At 36.6% G+C, this 22,864-nt stretch overlaps 1 protein-coding gene across 4 annotated transcripts; it reads left to right on the plus strand.

The window, feature by feature from the left end:
• The first annotated feature begins 4,482 nt into the window (after positions 1 to 4,482).
• LOC138316279 (adhesion G protein-coupled receptor E4-like) lies at positions 4,483 to 18,848 on the plus strand. Of its 4 annotated transcripts, none has more exons than XM_069257907.1 (11): positions 4,483 to 4,750; positions 7,651 to 7,699; positions 8,370 to 8,473; positions 12,349 to 12,448; positions 12,924 to 13,016; positions 13,279 to 13,409; positions 14,065 to 14,131; positions 14,394 to 14,479; positions 15,674 to 15,800; positions 16,081 to 16,229; positions 16,564 to 18,848. In XM_069257907.1, exons 2-11 carry the CDS (start codon positions 7,658 to 7,660, stop codon positions 16,691 to 16,693), a joined length of 1,029 nt encoding a protein of 342 aa, XP_069114008.1. In that variant the 5' UTR covers positions 4,483 to 4,750; positions 7,651 to 7,657; the 3' UTR covers positions 16,694 to 18,848. The 4 variants fall into 4 exon arrangements, with proteins under 4 accessions (XP_069114008.1, XP_069114007.1, XP_069114010.1 ...); XM_069257906.1 differs by having other exon boundaries at positions 8,367 to 8,473; positions 16,564 to 18,847; XM_069257909.1 differs by having other exon boundaries at positions 4,486 to 4,750; positions 8,367 to 8,473; positions 16,081 to 16,233; positions 16,564 to 16,701.
• Positions 18,849 to 22,864: the final 4,016 nt, after the last annotated feature.

A 22,864-nucleotide genomic window follows, 5' to 3' on the forward strand; every position in this document is an offset into this window, starting at 1 on the left:
TGATAATTGACTAAAAAGTAAATATGTCTCCGCTAGGATCTATTGTTGACAGTCATGGTACGCTTCAAACTACAAATGTAGGTCACTATTATCACTTCGATTAAGTTTTGTTGACATATAAAAACTGCGTGTTCATTGGTCGCCTGAACCTAGAAACATCCAATCAGAATTTGAAAGCGGGAAATTCAATTATGACACACATCCGCAAATGGGTTGCAGGTAGAGTATCGGACTGAATACCCTTGGCTAGCGAAGTTGCAGTTGAGGGATTATGAGGTATCTTAACGCTCGCTCATGTTTTTGTTCCTGCTTCTATTAGCGCTCTGTATAAAGTTAACGGGACGACTGGCTTGTCAGTGTAATATGACCGACTTGAGTGTGCGTGTTCAGTATCTCTGGTATCATGCGTTAGACAGCTTAGTTCCACTAATCTGTCTAACGCATGGTACCAGAGATACTGAACACGCAGCTTAGTTCCACTAATTGGCCCTGCAGGTAGGGCGTTAGAATTGTACCTGCTGCCCCTATTGCATGATCGTAAAAGGCGACTAAATTTAGGATCTTATCTTTTCTCTTCTTCCTAACTGACTTTATCTTTCCTAATGCCTCCCTTGGCACCGCCTCACTTTTGGCCTTGAGTTGAGCGTTCGCCCCTGTGAGGAAGGCTCTGGGTTCTGTCCCCTGGCCGAGACACACCAAAGTCTATAAAAGTGGTAGTTTCTGCTCCTGCTTAGCGTTCAGCATACAGGGAGTGGGACGACTGGTTCGCCCGTTGTCAGTATAATGTGACCGGGTGGGGTGTGTTGCTTGGTGTCTTCGGCGGCATGCTTCAGTGATATAGCACTATAAAAAGGGCAACAGTTCCACTATACAAGAAGTCACAACACAAACATACCGCAGTCTCCCAGTACACTCACCTCGCACAACATACACGCAACACACCGCATACATGGGAGGCCGTCCTTACATGACCATAGCTGTTAATAGGACGTTAATAAATCAAACAAACAAACAAACAAAAGTTCCACTAATATAAAGAGTCGCAACACGAAAATATTGTAGTCACACGCACGCACATCATATACGTAACATATTGCAAACACGAGAGGCCGTCCTAAATAGTCTTAGCTGTTAATAGTGCGTTAACTGCAAGTAGGACGTTGGAATAAAGAATATGACAACATCCCCTTAGGAGTCACGCTCTGGCGACCTTTCGAATTTGTCAATTTAATTGCTGCCTCCAGATTTTCAGGGACGAAATAGTTCCAAAGAGCTACCAGCATTATTTTCTTTTACGTAGTAACTCGATCAAACAAAGCCAAATGTATATATGTATACAAATGTTGATTTCAATTGATTAAGCTAGGTGTAGAAAATGCATTTGATCTGATGTATTGGCGATATAAACGTCATCCCTAATGAAATGTCGTCAGATCTTCTATTAACGGAGTGTATGATACCTGCATTTTATCGTAAAAGGCGACTAAATTTAGGATTGTATCTTTTCTTTTCTTCATAACCCAAGTTTCAGGCGCCTTTTAAGTAGCACGTACTACCTGCAGGACTGGTGTTTATTTTAGCCCTACAGGTAGTGCGTTAGAGAATATCTGCTGCCCCCATTGCATTATCGTAAAAGGTGACTAAATTTAGGATAGTATCTTTTCTCTTCTTTTTAAAACTATCTTGTATGCTCTGTGTTGTACGTATAATGTTTATTGGCTGGGAGACTGTGGCATATTCATGTTGTCTTTAATAATGGAACTCTTGCCCTTTTTATGGTGCTATATCACTGAAACATGCTACCAAAGACACCAAGCGACATACCTCACTCGGTCACATTATACTGTACTGACAACGGGCGAACCAGTCGTCCCACTCTCTTGTTACTGAGCGCTAAGTAAGATGAGAAGCTTGTCTACCACTTCTCTTCAGACTATGTTGTGTCTTGGCCAGGGGAGAGAACCCAAAACCTATCTTACAGGGGCGAGAGTTGAACCGAAGGCCAAAAGTAAGGCGGTGTCAAGGGAGATAATAGGAAAAAGAGTTAAGAAGAGAAAAGACAAAATCCTAAATTTAGTCGCTTTTTACGATCTCGTATAAGATAGAGGCAGCAGGTATAATTCTTACGCCCTACCTTCTGGGCTATTATTGTACTATGTTTAATTCCATGGTGTAAATAAAATAAACCACCGATACATTAAGAAATATGTGCTGGAATACAAGGGGAAAACTGGAATCACAATGCATTCCTTATTTGACAGAATGACTTTTGATTCAGTATAACGTTTGTTTGATTGTTTGATTAATTAACGTCCTATTAACAGCCAGGGTCATGTAAGGACGAGATCCCATGTATGCGGTGTGTCGTAAGTATGTACTGCGAGGTGCGTGTTTTGGGAGACTGCGGTATGTATTGTTCGTGTTGTGTCTTTTTTAATAGTCGAACTGCTGCCTTTTTTATAGTGCTATTTGTTTGTTTGTTTATTTGATTGTTTTAACGTCCTACTAACTGCCATGGTCATGTAAGGACGGCCTCCCATGTATGCAGTGTAGCGTGTCTGAAGTGCGAGGTGTGTGTTTTGGGAGACTGCGGTATGTTCGTGTTGTGTCTTCCTGTATAGTGGAACTGATGCCCCCTTTTTAGTGCTATATCACTGAAGCATGCAGCCGAAGACACCATGCAACCCGGTCACATAATACTGACTACGAGCGAACCAGTCGTCCTACTCCCTGTATGCTGAACGCTAAACAAGAGTAGAAACTACCACTTTTATAGAATTTGGTGTGTCTCGGCCAGGGGACAGAACCTAGAGCCTACCTCACAGGGATGAGCGCTCAACAGAAGGCCAAAAGTGAGGCGGTGTTAAGGGAGACGTAAGGAAGAAGAAAGTAAGTTAGGACGAAAGAAATTGATAAGATCCTTAATATAGTCGCCTCTTACGATAATGCAATAGGGGCAACAGGTACAATTCTAACGCCCTACCTGCAGTACTTAATGGCGAGGTCGTTAGTAATGCTTCATCACTCGACTGCTATCTAGTAAAATACCCAGGTAAGTGTCAATGATTACCCCAATCCCTCACGATTTGTCTATTTCTGATTTGTATCATAAGCATCTTATTGTTAAATACTACTGATGGAAACATCATTTTATCTTCCTATTATTAACATGGCGACTGCATATCTTCAACTTGAAAAAGTCATTGAAACTTTATTCCTGATAAGAGCTATATGTCCACGAATCTTAGGCGTTTATTAGGTGTATCGTTGTAAAATCCTGCTCGAATCGTTATTCGTTGATAACCGATGTTATAACCGGAGTTCTGATGACACTAAACACCATCAGTAAAACCACCAATTTTCTATTTCAGTATCACAAACATACCCTGGAATGACATTTCTGACCCGATTTTCCCTACAATGGCGATTTGTACATTAGCCGATAAACATCCTTTTACTTCATCTTAATATATCCGCTGAATCTACGGTTTTAATATAGTGCGTCCTTTAATGGCTTTGGTTGTTAAAGCACGTGTCAAGCATTGCCGACAGTGCAGACGATACTTCAGAAACATCACAATAGCTTGGTAACTGCTCTTCATGCACCTTGTGCTTGTCACTGAAGGATGGATAGCTGCAAAGCGTAATAGAACTAATAGATCAGACAAATTGTGTATTTTGTTGTCGTGGCCTTATGATAATTTCCTCTCCTGCAATGAGAATAGCATTAATCCATCGTACGAGCACACGTACAACACTCGTGCAAACATTAGGTAACACGTACAATGTGGTGATTCAATGTTTCTTCGTAAAATCATTGCAATGCTTTCATAAGTCACAAAAACAATCAATACATACAGGAAAATGATGCCGGTAGTATTAACCTGTAGTTAGTTTTACACAATCTGCTTAATTCAGAACTGTTTTGTTGACATCTGGACACTGTTGATCTGATGAGATCTTCTTAGGTATGAGACCAATAGATATTACTGGGAATGGTCACGGGTGCGCTATTTTTACATCGGCTCAATCACACTGACATTTGAAATAGCAATGGGCAAAACAACAAACGCTCAGTCTGAAATAAACAAAACATAGTGATTTTTCATTCGAAAAATGGAAATAAAATGTATTTAGAAATTTTGCATTGGTACGGTGTAATCTGTTTGGTGTTCTATCCACAGCGTCCTTCGTGGTTGTTTTTTTACAGCTAATTTCTCTTCGACGTCATTCCATATCAAGATGTGGAAACAAAAATAACGGACGATTCTTATGTACCAATAATGTGCCGAATAAACACAAAATAATCACACAATAACATAGGAAATGTTCAATTGATTAGAATAATAATTACAAATGCATAATAAACAATAGCATCGTAAGTTAACATGTAATTTCGTGATTGAACATTTCTATAACAGTGTTTACATGGTATATTGTTATATATGGCAGATCCTAATTAAGTTACATTAGATAATTAGATCTAGTTTTTTTTTTACTTTCCGTGATGGAAAGAACACTCATTCTATACGTGCGTTACCATAGACGTCGCGTGCAGCCGGGACCAATTATGGCCGCTGTACGCCTCCTCCGGTGTCTGAAAAAGCTGCTTAGGAACCTAATCCTAGTCACATCATGATTTATCTCTCATACAATCAAGCACACCCTTAAGTATAGTATTTAAACTGAAGTTCCATCAGCTGGTCACCATTTCATCTGGGATTTTTCTAGGAAACTGATTCAATTAAAGGTAGGTGTAGTTTACACAGTGCTGGATCCAGAGGGGGTCGAGCTTCAGCATCCTTCCTTATCCTGAGAACGTAAATATCGTTTCTTTTCACAATTTTTCTTACACTTCCGAATATCCTAGAACCCTAGACATTTGGAATCTCTTTTCTGGATCCGTCACTGTAACTATATATAGATCTATGTTTAATATACATTGTTATGTCACAGAGCCAACTTTCGCGATCAAAATAAATGTCGCGAAAGTTTGTCCGAAATGATTGTTTGCCTTACCTTTCTAATACTGAAATGTCATTCGATTTTAATTCCGCAAAAAATAATCTCTACGAACCTGTTTTGAAATAAATGTCGCGAAATTAGACGCCGCGTCAAAATGTTTACATTAGTTACAGGTTTTATATAGTGTCCACCTTACACCAGAGTGTCCATTGACTATTTAAAGGCATTTGAGGGTTCCGGATAAAAATAGGTAAACATCAATCTGGTGTGTAATAGAAGACTAGAAGCTTGCCGTGACGAAACATATACCAACCTAGCTAATTCTTGTAGCTCTTCACAAGCATGGTTCGGTCGCTAATTTTCCGTTGATCAATATCCTACGTAACTTTACAAAGTGTAGTCATTAGCGTTAGAACAGTTAAAACTGACAGGAACTGGCGGCTGCTCATTAGGCCTATCATACATTGTGTATGTATTTGCTCTTGTTATTTTCCTGACGCGTGATTTACGCCGAATATAAACAACGGATGAAGCAAAATTCCAGTCAGCCAATCAGATTAAAGCTTATACATATTTAATGCATGCTACAAGGCCACCGCCAGTTTCCAAAACCAAAAAAAAAACCGCATGTTTAAAGCATGGCCGACATTCGAACAACATCTATTGATGTTATATTTGTGACATTATACATACGGGAATGACCACACATACAACTGTTTGTCTTTCAAATACTCGTTAGTGTTCGGACATATTGAAAATCATCTTCAATATTCCAGGATTACTATCACTGTTGTAATATCCATCCTCTTGTCTGTGTTATAGCAAAACGGAAGGCAATCACATGCATGGAAAGTCTTCCTTTGAACCACAGTGTACCGTTATTTTATTATTTTGGTGTACATCATAGAACCTAAACTACCTGTATAATCTGTTGTCGCACAAAGACGCTCAGTGTTGCTATGACATAGTCCAAGGGTAGAAATAACGACAGTGCTAGTAACCCTAAACTATCAAAGTTGGTTGATGACAGAAGGCACATAAACAAGACTTCCAAAAACATGCATTTGACAATTTTAATAATTTATGATTGTCAATGCGCTTGTATATTTTAACATTTTGTTATAACCTAAAGCTAGCCAAGCAATTGGAATTGCTTTTAAATGTGGATAGTAGTATTTAGGATATTCCAATAACAAAGCAAGGAATATTTTAATAAGAATCCGATAGCCAAAATAAATAAACGCTACCAAGTAAGTTTGACGTTGCTTTTATTAATATTTTGTTGGAAAAGGAATATGTCACCAGTAATAAAGTGAATAGTAAATCAGTACTTTGTTTGTTGCTATAGTTTCCGACCACGACGTCTGTACCTAGAACTGGCTGCTATAAGTCTAATCCAAAGCCTCTTACGTTATGTCCTTAGCATTAGGTGTCAATCGTCTGTGTTCATGGACGACCTTGTGCACGCTTTGCAGTATTCATACGATTGTGTTCAAATCAATGGAGTAAAATCAAGTTTAATGGATGTGAAACATGAATTGTATATCAAAATCTAAAACGCGGTTATTTTCTGTAAATCTCAACCTTTTCTTGAAAGATTCCACTAATGTAGCAAGTCTTTGATTCACTGTTGTACCATAACAAACACTAAATAAGGCGTACCTGGAGAATGTTATATACAAAGTATTGGTTTAAGTTGTACATGATTTAAAAAAAATAATTGTTACATACATAACCTAAATGCTGTGAGAACAGCCCTACCAGAGTGTGGAACACACGTTCAAATGTTCATTTACTGGTATAGTACTGCTATGGTTAGCCAAACGACTGTTTTGACCGTTGAATTTATGGCTAAATTCTGTCAATTATTAAAATAAAGATCTATATTTTGATCTTTGATTTTCAAACAATTGCACCAAAATAAGTTTTTGAACAATTGTGTAATTTATACATCAATAAGTCTTTTATAGCGCACAGAAATGTTGCTTTATGGAATTAAGATACTGTCATTTCGTTTCTTGTTTTCATTTTTCAATTCGTGGAAGGACTGAACAGGTACCGCACGCTCACTTTCTGTCGTCTTCCAGTAATGTTTTTTACTGCATTAATATCTATATCTTGAGCGTTTTGGACAATTTTCTCAAGGTAAAGGCGTGGTAGTTCTGGATATTGCAATTAGATGCACAATCATCTGATTTTAGTTCAGTAACAAGAGATTGCTATGTCATGCATATTCTATCGGAATTATGCGGGTCGTAGTGAACACTATCCTGCATGATAGTTTAGATATATAATCTATGGACTTATATGTAATGACCTAATAGTGCGTGCGATAATGTATTATAAAAAAGGTATTGATTACTTATACTGATCTTATTATTCAGCCACACCCAATCATACATAACTGAAAAAGATGTATCAACTACATTGACTAGAACTTATCGTTAGGTTGTTGATTTAGATTAAATTTAACACCGTTGGTCTACATATTATTCATTGGCCGTCCTTTTTCTACTATTTCTGAGGTACCGACTATTTGTCAGTAAGTAAAAGTCTCCAAATTATTACACTTGTAAATAGGTATAATGCCAAAACAAGGCATCAATACTTAGCTATCCGTTACAACAATGAAAACTATGATAAGAGAGAGAAAAATCTTATATCCATGATTTCTTTTTTCTTCAGATAGAATATGGCGAATTATATGTTTTTGATGGAATGGGAGAATAATACGGTAAGTTGATTGATATAACACAAATGTAATGATGAGATAATCACTGGCTCCGGTTTTTTTACACGACCACTTTTGATAAACAATACGTGTAATCTCAATATGAATTGACGATATTGTCACTATACATCAATAAACATACATGTACATGTAAAAAATATAATGTCAACATTGTATATGTCGATATACAAGACTAAGATATTCTATAGATTTTCTAATGTAATTCGTTTACATTGTACGACATAATAATTAAAGCCTAGTACATTATGAGACGCATGCCTGCAAAAGCTTTGACATCTATATAGACCGTATATTTCATAGGGAGATAGTTTAATGCTTATATTTACATTATATTTACATTATCAACTAATTTCGGGGGTCTTTGCATTAATTTTTTACGTTAGACTATCACAACAGTTTACCAATGAAGCGATATCCCACAAGTTTGATGGTGAACATTTGACTTTATCATGTCACATTAGTGAGGGACGCCATAATGATCACGTTTTATGTATCAGTTATACTCCGACAGACTTCACTATGAATTGGTTAGTTTAAATAGTAGGAGAGGCAAGTGAATGTAAAATGATTTGTTAAGTAATTGATATCAATGACAGGCGTGTAATACTTTGTTTCTATCATGACATGTTATATACTCTGATTGTTTCAGCAGTTGACGGAATGGGACGAACACAACATGGTGAAGATGACAGTCACTGGGTGTGGCTTCTCCTTTGTAGGCCTAATGCTCACCCTATGTCTACTCTGTTTCCTACCGTAAGTTCCTCCCATTGTCTCTCATTGACAGTGACTGTGTGTGGCTTCTCCTTTGTAGGCCTAATGCTCACCCTATGTCTACTCTGTTTCCTACCGTAATTTCTCTACCATTGTCTCTCATTGACAGTGACTGGATAGGGTGTTAGAATTGTACCTTCTGCAACTATTGAATGAGGCGACTAAATTTAGGATCTTATCTTTTCTCTTCTTCCTAACTGACTTTATTCTTCCTAACGTCTCTCTTGACACCACCTCATGTTTTGCTTTTGTGGAGCGCTTGCCCATGTGAGGTAGGCTCTGGGTTCTGTTCCCTGATCGAGACACACAAAAGTCTATAAAAGTGGTAGTTTCTGCTCCTGTTTAGCGCTCAGCATAAAGGCAGTAGGACGACTGGTTTGCCCGTTGTCAGTATAATATGACCGGGTGGGATGTGTTGCTTAGTGTCTTTGACGGCATGCGTCATTGGTATAGCACTATAAAAGGGCAACAATTCCACTATACAAGAAACACAAACATACCACAGTCTCCCAAAACTCGCACCTCGCACTACATACACGATACACTCAGCATACATGGGAGGCCGTCCTCACATGACCTTGACTGTTAATAGGACGTTAACTAATCAAGAAAACAAACAAAATGTGACTGGGTGTGGCTTCTCCTTTGTAGGCCTAATGTTCATCCTATGTCTACTCTGTATCCTACCTTAACTTCTCTACAATTGTCTCTCATTGACAGTGACTGGGTCTTGCTTCTCCTCTGTAGGCCTAATGTTCATCCTATGTCTATTCTGTATCCTACCTTAACTTCTCTACAATTGTCTCTCATTGACAGTGACTGGGTCTTGCTTCTCCTTTGTAGGCCCAATGTTCATCCTATGTCTACTCTGTGTCCTACCTTAACTTCTCTACAATTGACAGTGACTGGGTCTTGCTTCTCCTTTGTAGGCCCAATGTTCATCCTATGTCTACTCTGTATCCTACCTTAACTTCTCTACAATTGTCTCTCATTGACAGTGACTGGGTGTGGCTTCTCCTTTGTAGGCCCAATGTTCATCCTATGTCTACTCTGTATCCTACCTTAACTTCTCTACAATTGTCTCTCATTGACAGTGACTGGGTCTTGCTTCTCCTTTGTAGGCCTAATGTTCATCCTATGTCTACTCTGTATCCTACCTTAACTTCTCTACAATTGTCTCTCATTGACAGTGACTGGGTGTGGCTTCTCCTTTGTAGGCCTAATGTTCATCCTATGTCTACTCTGTATCCTACCTTAACTTCTCTACAATTGTCTCTCATTCGCAGTGACTGGGTGTGGCTTCTCCTTTGTAGGCCCAATGTTCATCCTATGTCTACTCTGTATCCTACCTTAACTTCTCTACAATTGTCTCTCATTGACAGTGACTGGGTGTGGCTTCTCCTTTGTAGGCCTAATGTTCATTCTATGTCTACTCTGTATCCTACCGTAATTTCTCTACAATTGTCTCTCATTGACAGTGACTGGGTGTGGCTTCTCCTTTGTAGGCCTAATGTTCATCCTATGTCTACTCTGTATCCTACCTTAACTTCTCTACAATTGTCTCTCATTGACAGTGACTGGGTGTGGCTTCTCCTTTGTAGGCCCAATGTTCATCCTATGTCTACTCTGTATCCTACCTTAACTTCTCTACAATTGTCTCTCATTGACAGTGACTGGGTGTGGCTTCTCCTTTGTAGGCCTAATGTTCATCCTATGTCTACTCTGTATCCTACCTTAACTTCTCTACAATTGTCTCTCATTGACAGTGACTGGGTGTGGCTTCTCCTTTGTAGGCCTAATGTTCTCTATGTCTACTCTGTATCCTACCTTAATTTCTCTACAATTGTCTCTCATTGACAGTGACTGGGTGTGGCTTCTCCTTTGTAGGCCTAATGTTCATCCTATGTCTACTCTGTATCCTACCTTAATTCTCTACAATTGTCTCTCATTTGACAGTGACTGGGTGTGGCTTCTCCTTTGTAGGCCTAATGTTCATCCTATGTCTACTCTGTATCCTACCTTAACTTCTCTACAATTGTCTCTCATTGACAGTGACTGGGTCTTGCTTCTCCTTTGTAGGCCTAATGTTCATCCTATGTCTACTCTGTATCCTACCTTAACTTCTCTACAATTGTCTCTCATTGACAGTGACTGGGTGTGGCTTCTCCTTTGTAGGCCTAATGTTCATCCTATGTCTACTCTGTATCCTACCTTAACTTCTCTACAATTGTCTCTCATTGACAGTGACTGGGTGTGGCTTCTCCTTTGTAGGCCCAATGTTCATCCTATGTCTACTCTGTATCCTACCTTAACTTCTCTACAATTGTCTCTCATTGACAGTGACTGGGTGTGGCTTCTCCTTTGTAGGCCTAATGTTCATCCTATGTCTATTCTGTATCCTACCTTAACTTCTCTACAATTGTTACATTGACAGTGACTGGGTCTTGCTTCTCCTTTGTAGGCCTAATGTTCATCCTATGTCTACTCTGTATCCTACCTTAACTTCTCTACAATTGTCTCTCATTGACAGTGACTGGGTCTGGCTTCTCCTTTGTAGGCCTAATGTTCATCCTATGTCTATTCTGTATCCTACCTTAACTTCTCTACAATTGTCTCTCATTGACAGTGACTGGGTGTGGCTTCTCCTTTGTAGGCCCAATGTTCATCCTATGTCTACTCTGTATCCTACCTTAACTTCTCTACAATTGTCTCTCATTGACAGTGACTGGGTGTGGCTTCTCCTTTGTAGGCCTAATGTTCATCCTATGTCTACTCTGTATCCTACCGTAACTTCTCTACAATTGTCTCTCATTGACAGTGACTGGGTGTGGCTTCTCCTTTGTAGGCCTAATGTTCATCCTATGTCTACTCTGTATCCTACCTTAACTTCTCTACAATTGTCTCTCATTGACAGTGACTGGGTCTTGCTTCTCCTTTGTAGGCCTAATGCTCACCCTGTGTCTATTCTGTTTTCTACCCTAACTTCCCTACAATTGCTCATTATGGTCTATCATATTCTATTATCGCCAATTTTTTTTTTCCTATCCTTAGCCATGTTATCTATATTTAAATATATCTGCCTTATCTTAGTATCGGTTATTAATCTCTACGTAACCATATTTCTAATGGTCCATTTCCTAATGCCTTCCTTGGCACTGCCTCATTTTTGGCCTTGAGTTGAGCATTCGCCCCTGTGAGGAAGGCTCTGGGTTCTGTCTCCTGGCCGAGACACACCAAAGTCGATAAAAGTGGTAGTTTCTGCTCCTGCTTAGCGCTCAGCATACAGGGAGTGGGACGACTGGTTCGCCCGTTGTCAGTATAATGTCACCGGGTGGGGTGTGTTGCTTGGTGTCTTCTGCAGCATGCTTCAGTGATATAGCACTATAAAAAGGGCAACAGTTCCACTATACAAGAAGACACAACATGAATATACCACAGTCTCCTACAACACGCACCTCGCACAACATACACGCAACACATCACATGCATGGGAGGCCGTCCTTACATGACCATAGCTGTTAATAGGACGTTAATTAATCAAACAAACAAACAAACTGTACCCTGTCAGGTAATCATTTATGCAGTTCGTATTTTATCAGTGTTGTACTAATGAGTAATTTGAAACCCGCAGTAATGATTGAATGAATTAAATCAATCAATTATGCATCCCGAAGGATAGTTTTCCTATAACGATGTCAAACCTCGACTCTAGAATCGTTTAATTCTTTAGCATGTGACACCAGTAAAACATCTGACTAACCATTGAATATATAACACATGCATAATTAATTTGTATCTTGTATACCATAGTTTTTCACCAGTTTTAATTTATGTAACATTTCTCACCTTTATTTTAGTCTCGCTAATGACGGACTCTATATCATCACCAACATGTGTATCTCCATGGTAGCCGCCCAGTTAGCCTTTATAGGATCGGAGAACACATACCCAGAGAAGGTCAGTTATATTAAATATTAACACGAAAAATTCAAATATGCTTAACATAAAAACAGGGTTACAAATCACACGATCTTTGGTCATAATACAGGAGTAGGAAGTGAATATAGAGAACGACTATAGTTGCGTGACCTGTTTCTTCCAAAATAACACCATGTGTAGTAAGTGGTGGAATGTGACCAGGGGATGCCAATCTTGTGCTTGCCAATGTTTAAAAATGATTTTAATATCTTTGTATAAAATCATCAAACTTTCAAATATCAGATTTATGTAAAGGTATGTTTAGGTAAACGCTGTGATATTTTAGAATCATTTTAATTTTCACTACAAATACAATATTGTTCTTTTAAAAAGTATTTGTCTATAGAACTATAAATCTCCAAATGTTCTGTCGTTTAATGAACCAGAAAGAAGTATTTTGTACAGAGGGAAGCAGGCAGTGTATAACGTTGTCCTCGATGTGTTTGTGTTACAGCTGCTGTGTAAAACAGCTACATCACTACTCCACTATCTGTTTCTGTGTGTCCACTTCTCGTCTCTCTGCTTTGGAGTCCATCTGATGACTAAGGTATTACTTATATTATGTAAGGTTTTGAGACATGTTACTCCTTTTACATGTGGTAATAAAGACATCCAATTAAATATGGTGTATCTATTCATTTATTGCTTTTTGAAAGTTTAATTAATAGAATTAAACGCTTAAAATAGCAACATAATGCGATAAACATGTGTGATGACATTTTTTTTTACTTTGAAATCAAATCCTTTTAAAGAGCTGTATTTCAAAACATTAATATCATTATTATCGATTTATTGAATGTTACATTTAGTTGAAGGCAGAGCATATGATGAACAAGTCACTGAAACGCACGTGGATCCTGCTCACATGTTGGGGCGCCCCTGGGGTGATAGTGGCGATCACGTCTGTGATACGTGGCGACACGTACGGTACAAATAAACTGTAAGTAATATATAGATGTTATATACAGGTGTGATTAAAGTCTTTTACAAACGCCACACATTAATCAACACTCCAAGAAACCATAACAAATAAGGATAGCAAATCAGAGCAAATGTACCGAAGAGTGTTGTGTGTTCCGGATAGTCACACCAGCGTCTTTAGATAATTCAGCCTGAAAAATCACCTATAATTCGTCTGAAAATGACATGAATTCACAATGAGACATTCTGACTGTGGAAAAAAGTCTTCAGAATGTATTAATATTTAATAGTATTTTCTTAATTAAAAAAATGGTATATCTATATGAATTGAAGATGACAGGTACATTTTGTAATTATATAAATCTCCCTTTAGGTATTTGATGCAATTTCGTGTTTGTGTGTTTTTACCTCTGACCGGTTTAATCGATCTCTTACGGATTGCATTCAAACATAACTAATTTAAACATGGATGATTTACAGAATGATTTGTTTTAGAAAATTACCAACAGAAGGAAGCTTATACTTGTTGAATCCCTGGTCCCGTACTCTTTGTGCTTTATCGGAACTTTCTATTCAAACAACTTTAAATTTGTTTCATCATGACTTGATAATTTGTTTACACATTTGTCACTAATATAAATATATATATGTAATCATACTCCCTACTGTATAAGGTGCTGGTTGGCCAGTGCCTACGGTACCAAATGGGCGTTCCTTGGTCCTGTTATGGCCATACAATTGGTACGTATTCTAGAATTGTTTTTTCAATCAAATGATATGTGTCTGTATTTAGATTTCAGGTCTGCAATATGAGCAATATATTTCAGAACATAGACATGTAATTTATAAAGTGTGATACTTGATTTTCTTTGTTTTCTTCCCAGTTTGTACATATCTAATTATTCGATGATGTTTAAATTAATAACAATAATATGATTTCTTTGTAACGTCGGTAGTAGCTATTTCAGACACAATATAAAATGATCACATGACAATTTTCCAGATTAATGGCGCAATCTTTGTTATCATGATGTTGACAAGAATGGGAGCAGACTCTAAGAAAGGTTGTTCTCCTCTCGAACTAGTCAAGTAAGTAAGAATGTCTAATTTCATGTAGTTGAAATGAATGCTACTTTATACCTACTATATCTGCTGTAATTGGATGTAACTCAACAAACATTTGACCTTATCATCTTTTTATATAGTTATATGACGCAACGCTTACTTTCCTGGAACACGATAAAAATACAGTTTTATTTACATTATGTATATATGTATGCCCATGTTACCATTGGAAGCATTTAAGAAGAGTCATTTGAAGGACGTGTCAGGCCTTGGTTTGGGGAAGGGTAGACTATCACGAGAAACCACATAGCTGTGGACGATAATTGAAACTGTCTCCATAATGGGTTTCAAACTCACTATCACGAGATGGAGGTCTAGTGATAAAATGGTGGAACAAATTGATAGCTAGGTCATCGGGCTTCCTACTTCATAGGCAGCAAGTAATGGCAGTTATCTCCTTCATTCTGTTTCTTTCTCTATAAGCAGCAGAGTTGCCAGCTATCTCCTTCATTTTGTTTCTTTCTCTATAGACAGCAGGTGATGGCAGCTATCCCCTTCATTTTGTTTCTTTCTCTATAGACAGCAGCTGATGATAACTATCTCCTTCATTTTGTTTCTTTCTCTATAAGCAGCAGGTGATGGCAGCTATCCCCTTCATTTTGTTTATTTTCTCTATAGACAGCAGGTGATGGCAGTTATCTCCATCATTTTGTTTATTTTCTCTATAGGCAGCAGGTGATGACAGCTATCTCCTTCATTTTGTTTCTTTCTCTATAGACAGCGGGTGATGACAGCTATCCCCATCATTTTGTTTCTTTCTCTATAGACAGCAGGTGATGGCAGCTATCTCCTTCATTTTGTTTCTTTCTCTATAGACAGCATGTGATGACAGCTATCCCCTTCATTTTGTTTCTTTCTCTATAGGCAGCAGGTGATGACAGCTATCCCCTTCATTTTGTTTCTTTCTCTATAGATAGCAGGTGATGGCAGCTATCCCCTTCATTTTGTTTCTTTCTCTATAGACAGCATGTGATGACAGCTATCTCCTTCATTTTGTTTCTTTCTCTATAGATAGCAGGTGATGGCAGCTATCCCCTTCATTTTGTTTCTTTCTCTATAGATAGCAGGTGATGGCAGCTATCCCCTTCATTTTGTTTCTTTCTCTATAGACAGCATGTGATGACAGCTATCTCCTTCATTTTGTTTCTTTCTCTATAGACAGCAGGTGATGACAGCTATCTCTCTCATCCCATGCCTTGGTCTGATGTGGTCCCTGGGGTTCGCAGTAACCTTCGGCACATCTAAGACAGCCCAGTATCTGTTTGTGGTGCTGGCGGCGTTACAGGTAGCCAATATTACCCTTTAGAATCACTGAGTAAACACACCCTGATGTACCTCAGCTCCAAGTAATGTCAAGTTATGTTTCAATGTCAAATAAATAAATGAAGGTTTATTAAGTGTAGACAACCAGTGCACATACATAAATGCTGTCCATCTCGTATGAGTTAGTGTTCCTTTATAAAGTTGAATTCGGAATAGTTCATTTATTAAGTTTTGATGATGTTGATTCTTAGAAAAAAGGTTTGGTTATTAATTTATAAGATGGCTATTTTTTTCATTGGAAGGGTCTGTTGATCTTCCTTGGCCACATCATGACCCACAAACAAGTCCGCAAGTCCTTGTGTGTGAAGATTAACCCTAGCGACTACGATATGTCGGAGAAGTACAGCGATGATTACACTCGCTCATCTAACATCGTGGAAGCTAAACGAGGGTAGGTAGGTATCAACTATATCTGAGAGATAAATACTATATTTGATATTACTAACACAGAGTGACCTGACAGTTACAATTATAGTATATATATATATCTTTTTTCAATGGTACGGACAGATTGAAACAGAGTATGTTTTCGTGTCTATTGGCATACAAATGTTTTTCCACATTATTGATGATAAATATTGCCATAAATCCAATTGCACGTGTATGTATGTATGATAATTTAAAAGCGCGAAGAATGAAAGATATACAATGTACTTTCAAAAACTTTATAATATAGCTAATATTGTTTCATTCATTCATTCGTGTTACTTTTCTTCCCTAAACAGGAGTTGTGATTCCGCTGCCTCTATGACTGAGAGACGTCATTCCGAACACTGTCTGAGTACTAGCGGGAATCAACTCATCGTTCCTCCCGCCGCCAAATGTCGACACAGGTCGCCGCGTAAAAGCACCTAACTTTCAGACATTACCAATGAACACCATTCCATACACTGCCGGAACACCAAGCTAGTTTTCGACGGAGTATAAGGAAACTTTATCTGCTATTTCTCCTTAATCGGTTTAATATCGTAATCCTCATTTTATGGTAAGCCATCTTCTTTATAATAGCCTATGATATATAGTCCACGAGTAAACGGTTATAACACGTGTTCAATGCATTTCTCACGATCAATCATGTCAGATAACTAATCGACAAAAACGAAATCACATATGCATATAATCATATACTTTGATATTCCGCTGATTCAAAAGTAAATCACTAAGCGATGCATGTATTATAAACATAATGATTTGTATCAGTATGGTATGGAATAACTCGCCCACTCCAGGGTGGGTATGACATAACTCAGATATAACCCTAATGATAGCAACGTTTGGTGTATACATTATCCCCGATAGTACAGATATTACAGATAAGGAATTCTTGTTAAGCATTTACTTATATTGATATTCGGTAGACGGAGTTCAGCAGAATACACGATATTGTTATTGTATGGATCAAACCAGATCTTTTAATTTTAATAAAAAAAACCCATTAAGTTTTACACGTAACAAAACAATCAATTGAGCCTAAATTGTCGTACATTTGATAGGCAGTGAAGTGAAAACGAGGTAGACAAAATCTGACGGGAACAGCAATGGTATAAAAACTAAATGTATGTTCAATTCATAGTGTCATAAGGGTCCCCTCGGTTGCTACACGATCCACAGCCAAATTAAATTTCAAACTATTCAAATTTTTCTTGAAGATACGCAAATTACTTAACATATAGAAATCGAAGTGTATCAGTTTCAAATCTGTTATCGTCAAATGCATAAGCTGCATCTTATGACAGTTTTTTCTCGTAAAACAGACTTATAACTTACGGTTGCGTGACATTACTAGATCTGTATCTATTTTGTTCAACTTGTTTTGATATCATATGGAACAACGTGTATCAGAGGACATCTCCTCAGACTGACCACAGTATCGGAGATAAGGGAGATAACTATGGTAGTCCACTAGAATGGTTTAGACGCTACTACCTGAAATATAGAATAACACTATGCATGGCAACGTTACTTAACGTCAGTTCTGGTTTTACAATATGGTTGACTGCCTGACGTTCAGCTGGCGAAGGCTTCTGTAATTTGTATCTGGAGTTCAATCCTACTGAATTATTTTGAATGCCTGAATCCGTCACACCATCATGATAGTTGAACTGTATGAAATACATGTCATTTCACGAAGAAGTGTGGATATATATGTTTGAATATGTAAATAGTGGTGCTGTGATTGTCAATGGATGATGCTAATTTCGATGTGGTACGTAGGATCCAATTTGACAAGTAGAGCGAGACTCCGGTGGCATGAAGCCGAGTTAGCTGATCATCCAGAGTTTCGCTAGCTTTCTGTCCGCTTTCGCTAGTTGTTAATCCTTTGATAATCAATAGGTGGTAAACATTAATGATTATGTACATATGATGCATTGTGTTTTTGTTTGCTGAGGATCATTATGAGTCCCTGTAGCTTTAAATTCATTCATATATCACAAGTTCCTGCGATAATTCATAAAAACGTCTTTAATGCTTTCTGTAGAATTGATTGGAAAATAATATATTTGGGTAATCCACACCTCCGTAAGACTAAATGTAAAATTGGTTATTCCAACGCGAGTGAAAAGTTAAGCACTATTATAAATATCATAGCCTCTAAACTGTGATAACGAATATACGTACCCGGTCTACCATACGCTTACTACACCATTTCTACCTGTCAAGTGTTACAGTAACACTAAATACTATGTTGTAACAATAAATGGCAATAAAGGCATAGTGTATGCAGACATTAATATCATTATGTTGTACGCACCCTGCTATAGGGAATAATTGTAAATATCTTCTTTGATCGCTCTATTTTATCCTTGTGTTCATTTGCTAGTTGTCATGTAGGAGCTTGATGAAATAATTAATATTGTTACATGTAATTAAATGTGAGTAACAAAACGCTGAAGTTTGCTATGATAATGCACAAAATGCTGGGAGCAAATTGTTGACGCGGTTTAGTGACTTGCGTATTTGTATATATTTATATGTATATACATCGTACTTTATGAAAAAAGTATTTTTTATTAAATAATGATACTATTCTATGTTTTTTGTTGTTGTTTTACCAACGAATTGAAGAAAAAGCAGTGACTATATCAAACCTACAACGTAGCATTGTTTATATTTGAAGTAATTGAATTTGAATGGAACATACTTGACAAACACTAAATGATATGCTATAGAGTTACAATATTTGATAGGAAACAAACAACATTAGAAAAATCTTTTTTAAGTATTTACTATCATTTCCTTTGGTCGGATAGAACAGTAAACAGTAACAATAGTACATTTAAGAATTCTAAATACACGTCACAAGGCGGTCAGATACCTGAATATCAATACAGTTAAGACTAAATAACCAATACAAAAAGTACCATACCATTCAAACATAAATTCATTTGAGGATGCTACACGGCCGACGAATGGTGATTTTTATCTAACACAGGTGCTGATGAGTTAATATTTTTCTATAGAAACGAAACTTACTTACTTAATAATATTACTATCATTGAATTTTTTGAGCTTTTTAAATTCACTTCAATTTCAATATAAATATTTTTTTTTAATTAATTGACACTATGATGGAATGAGGTAATAATTGCGCAGACAACAAAAGCAAACTAAATATTTTATATGTATTTTTGTGTTCATGGAAAATATACACACGATTAAACATAAATTGTTCCCTAAATGATAAAAATAGATTTAGGATCCGTTGGCGATGGAGCATCTTTACACAATATTTGATCAAACCATTATCTTAGCTGTTGACCTCCATTTACTATTGTATAGCTGTTATCAGTTCTCTTGCTATTTTTTCATGGCGATTCATAATTAATATGTGATAACGCATTTAATCATAGTTAATACTAATCCAGTATTGGATATTCAAACCGATTTAACCGAAAATGTTTTAAGGTTCATGCATTTTCCAAATTTTACAATTCACATAATGATATTTCATTTAAAGATGCTCCACCGCTGACAAATGGGATTTTTTTCACTATCAAAAACAAGAGCAGACGATTTTGTATTTTTCTTCAGTTACAAAAGTTACTTATTTTACACCATTACCCCCATTGAAAAGTTTGAGCTTCTAATTTTACTTCAAGTTAAAAATATGAAAAATAATTAATTGCATCCCGAAAAAATTCCATGGCACTATATCTTATATAGAATGGAGTAATGATTGCGCGTGCACCAAAGGCGAAATAAATTATTTTATGTTACTTTTTGTGTCGATTAGGCATACATATACACGATTAAACACCAATTATTTTTCAAATGATGAATATCATTTATGCTCTGTCGGCGGTGGAGCATCTTTAAGTAACTTGTAAATTTGCCTGATCTAAAATGAGCTTAGATATACAACGACATCGGAGTTATATCCCTTTTATTTACTTACAATATAATCATATTGCACAGTTTGCTTTACTTGCAATACTAGCTCAACAACATCAGATTAAATGCATTAGATACGTTTACGATATAATCGTCATTTTTATAAAAAAATAATCTTTCTAAAGAACCTAAGCAAGCGGTCTACAAATGCATACAAAATATATATTAGCACCAATATAAAGAGACTACAATATCACATATTGCACCAAGAGTATGCATAACAATCTAGATCCTTTAAGATAATATCAAAAACAATGTTTCCAGAAATATAAGGCCACTGTTTATGGATCTAGACAGTAATTTCTCATTAATTCATCATTAGAAATAATGACAACTCAACTGATATAGTAAACATCAAACCAGTCACATTCTGTTAGTTCGTTATAACTATTAACATTATTACTCTCCAGTCACATTCCGTTAGTTCGTTATAACTATTAACATTATTACTCTCCAGTCACATTCCGTTAGTTCGTTATAACTATTAACATTATTACTCTCCAGTCACATTCCGTTAGTTCGTTATAACTATTAACATTATTACTCTCCAGTCACATTCCATTAGTTCCTTATAACAATTAACATTATTACTCTCCAGTCACATTCCGTTAGTTCGTTATAATAATTAACATTATTACTCTCCAGTCACATTCCGTTAGTTCGTTATAACTATTAACATTATTACTCTCCAGTCACATTCCGTTTGTTTCGTTATAACTATTAACATTATTACTCTCCAGTCACATTCCGTTTGTTCGTTATAACTATTAACATTATTACTCTCCAGTCACATTCCGTTAGTTCGTTATAACTATTAACATTATTACTCTCCAGTCACATTCCGTTAGTTCGTTATAACTATTAACATTATTACTCTCCAGTCACATTCCGTTAGTTCGTTATAACTATTAACATTATTACTCTCCAGTCACATTCCGTTAGTTCGTTATAACTATTAACATTATTACTCTCCAGTCACATTCCGTTAGTTCGTTATAACTATTAACATTATTACTCTCCAGCCACATTCCGTTAGTTCGTTATAACTATTAACATTATTACTCTCCAGTCACATTCCGTTAGTTCGTTATAACTATTAACATTATTACTCTCCAGTCACATTCCGTTAGTTCGTTATAACAATTAACATTATTACTCTCCAGTCACATTCCGTTAGTTCGTTATAACTATTAACATTATTACTCTCCAGTCACATTCCGTTAGTTCGTTATAACTATTAACATTATTACTCTCCAGTCACATTCCGTTAGTTCGTTATAACTATTAACATTATTACTCTCCAGTCACATTCCGTTAGTTCGTTATAACTATTAACATTATTACTCTCCAGTCACATTCCGTTAGTTCGTTATAACTATTAACATTATTACTCTCCAGTCACATTCCGTTAGTTCGTTATAACTATTAACATTATTACTCTCCAGTCACATTCCGTTAGTTCGTTATAACTATTAACATTATTACTCTCCAGTCACATTCCGTTAGTTCGTTATAACTATTAACATTATTACCTCCAGTCACATTCCGTTAGTTCGTTATAACATTAACATTATTACTTCCAGTCACATTCCGTTAGTTCGTTATAACTATTAACATTATTACTCTCCAGTCACATTCCGTTAGTTCGTTATAACTATTAACATTATTACTCTCCAGTCACATTCCGTTAGTTCGTTATAACTATTAACATTATTACTCTCCAGTCACATTCCGTTAGTTCGTTATAACTATTAACATTATTACTCTCCAGTCACATTCCGTTAGTTCGTTATAACTATTAACATTATTACTCTCCAGTCACATTCCGTTAGTTCGTTATAACTATTAACATTATTACTCTCCAGTCACATTCCGTTAGTTCGTTATAACTATTAACATTATTACTCTCCAGTCACATTCCGTTAGTTCGTTATAACTATTAACATTATTACTCTCCAGTCACATTCCGTTAGTTCGTTATATAACTATTAACATTATTACTCTCCAGTCACATTCCGTTAGTTCGTTATAACTATTAACATTATTACTCTCCAGTCACATTCCGTTAGTTCGTTATAACTATTAACATTATTACTCTCCAGTCACATTCCGTTAGTTCGTTATAACTATTAACATTATTACTCTCCAGTCACATTCCGTTAGTTCGTTATAACTATTAACATTATTACTCTCCAGTCACATTCCGTTAGTTCGTTATAACTATTAACATTATTACTCTCCAGTCACATTCCGTTAGTTCGTTATAACTATTAACATTATTACTCTCCAGTCACATTCCGTTAGTTCGTTATAACTATTAACATTATTACTCTCCAGTCACATTCCGTTAGTTCGTTATAACTATTAACATTATTACTCTCCAGTCACATTCCGTTAGTTCGTTATAACTATTAACATTATTACTCTCCAGTCACATTCCGTTAGTTCGTTATAACTATTAACATTATTACTCTCCAGTCACATTCCGTTAGTTCGTTATAACTATTAACATTATTACTCTCCAGTCACATTCCGTTAGTTCGTTATAACAATTAACATTATTACTCTCCAGTCACATTCCGTTAGTTCGTTATAACTATTAACATTATTACTCTCCAGTCACATTCCGTTAGT

The sequence above is a fragment of the Argopecten irradians genome, chromosome 2 (genome assembly GCF_041381155.1).
Source record: "Argopecten irradians isolate NY chromosome 2, Ai_NY, whole genome shotgun sequence".
NCBI lineage: Eukaryota > Metazoa > Mollusca > Bivalvia > Pectinida > Pectinidae > Argopecten > Argopecten irradians.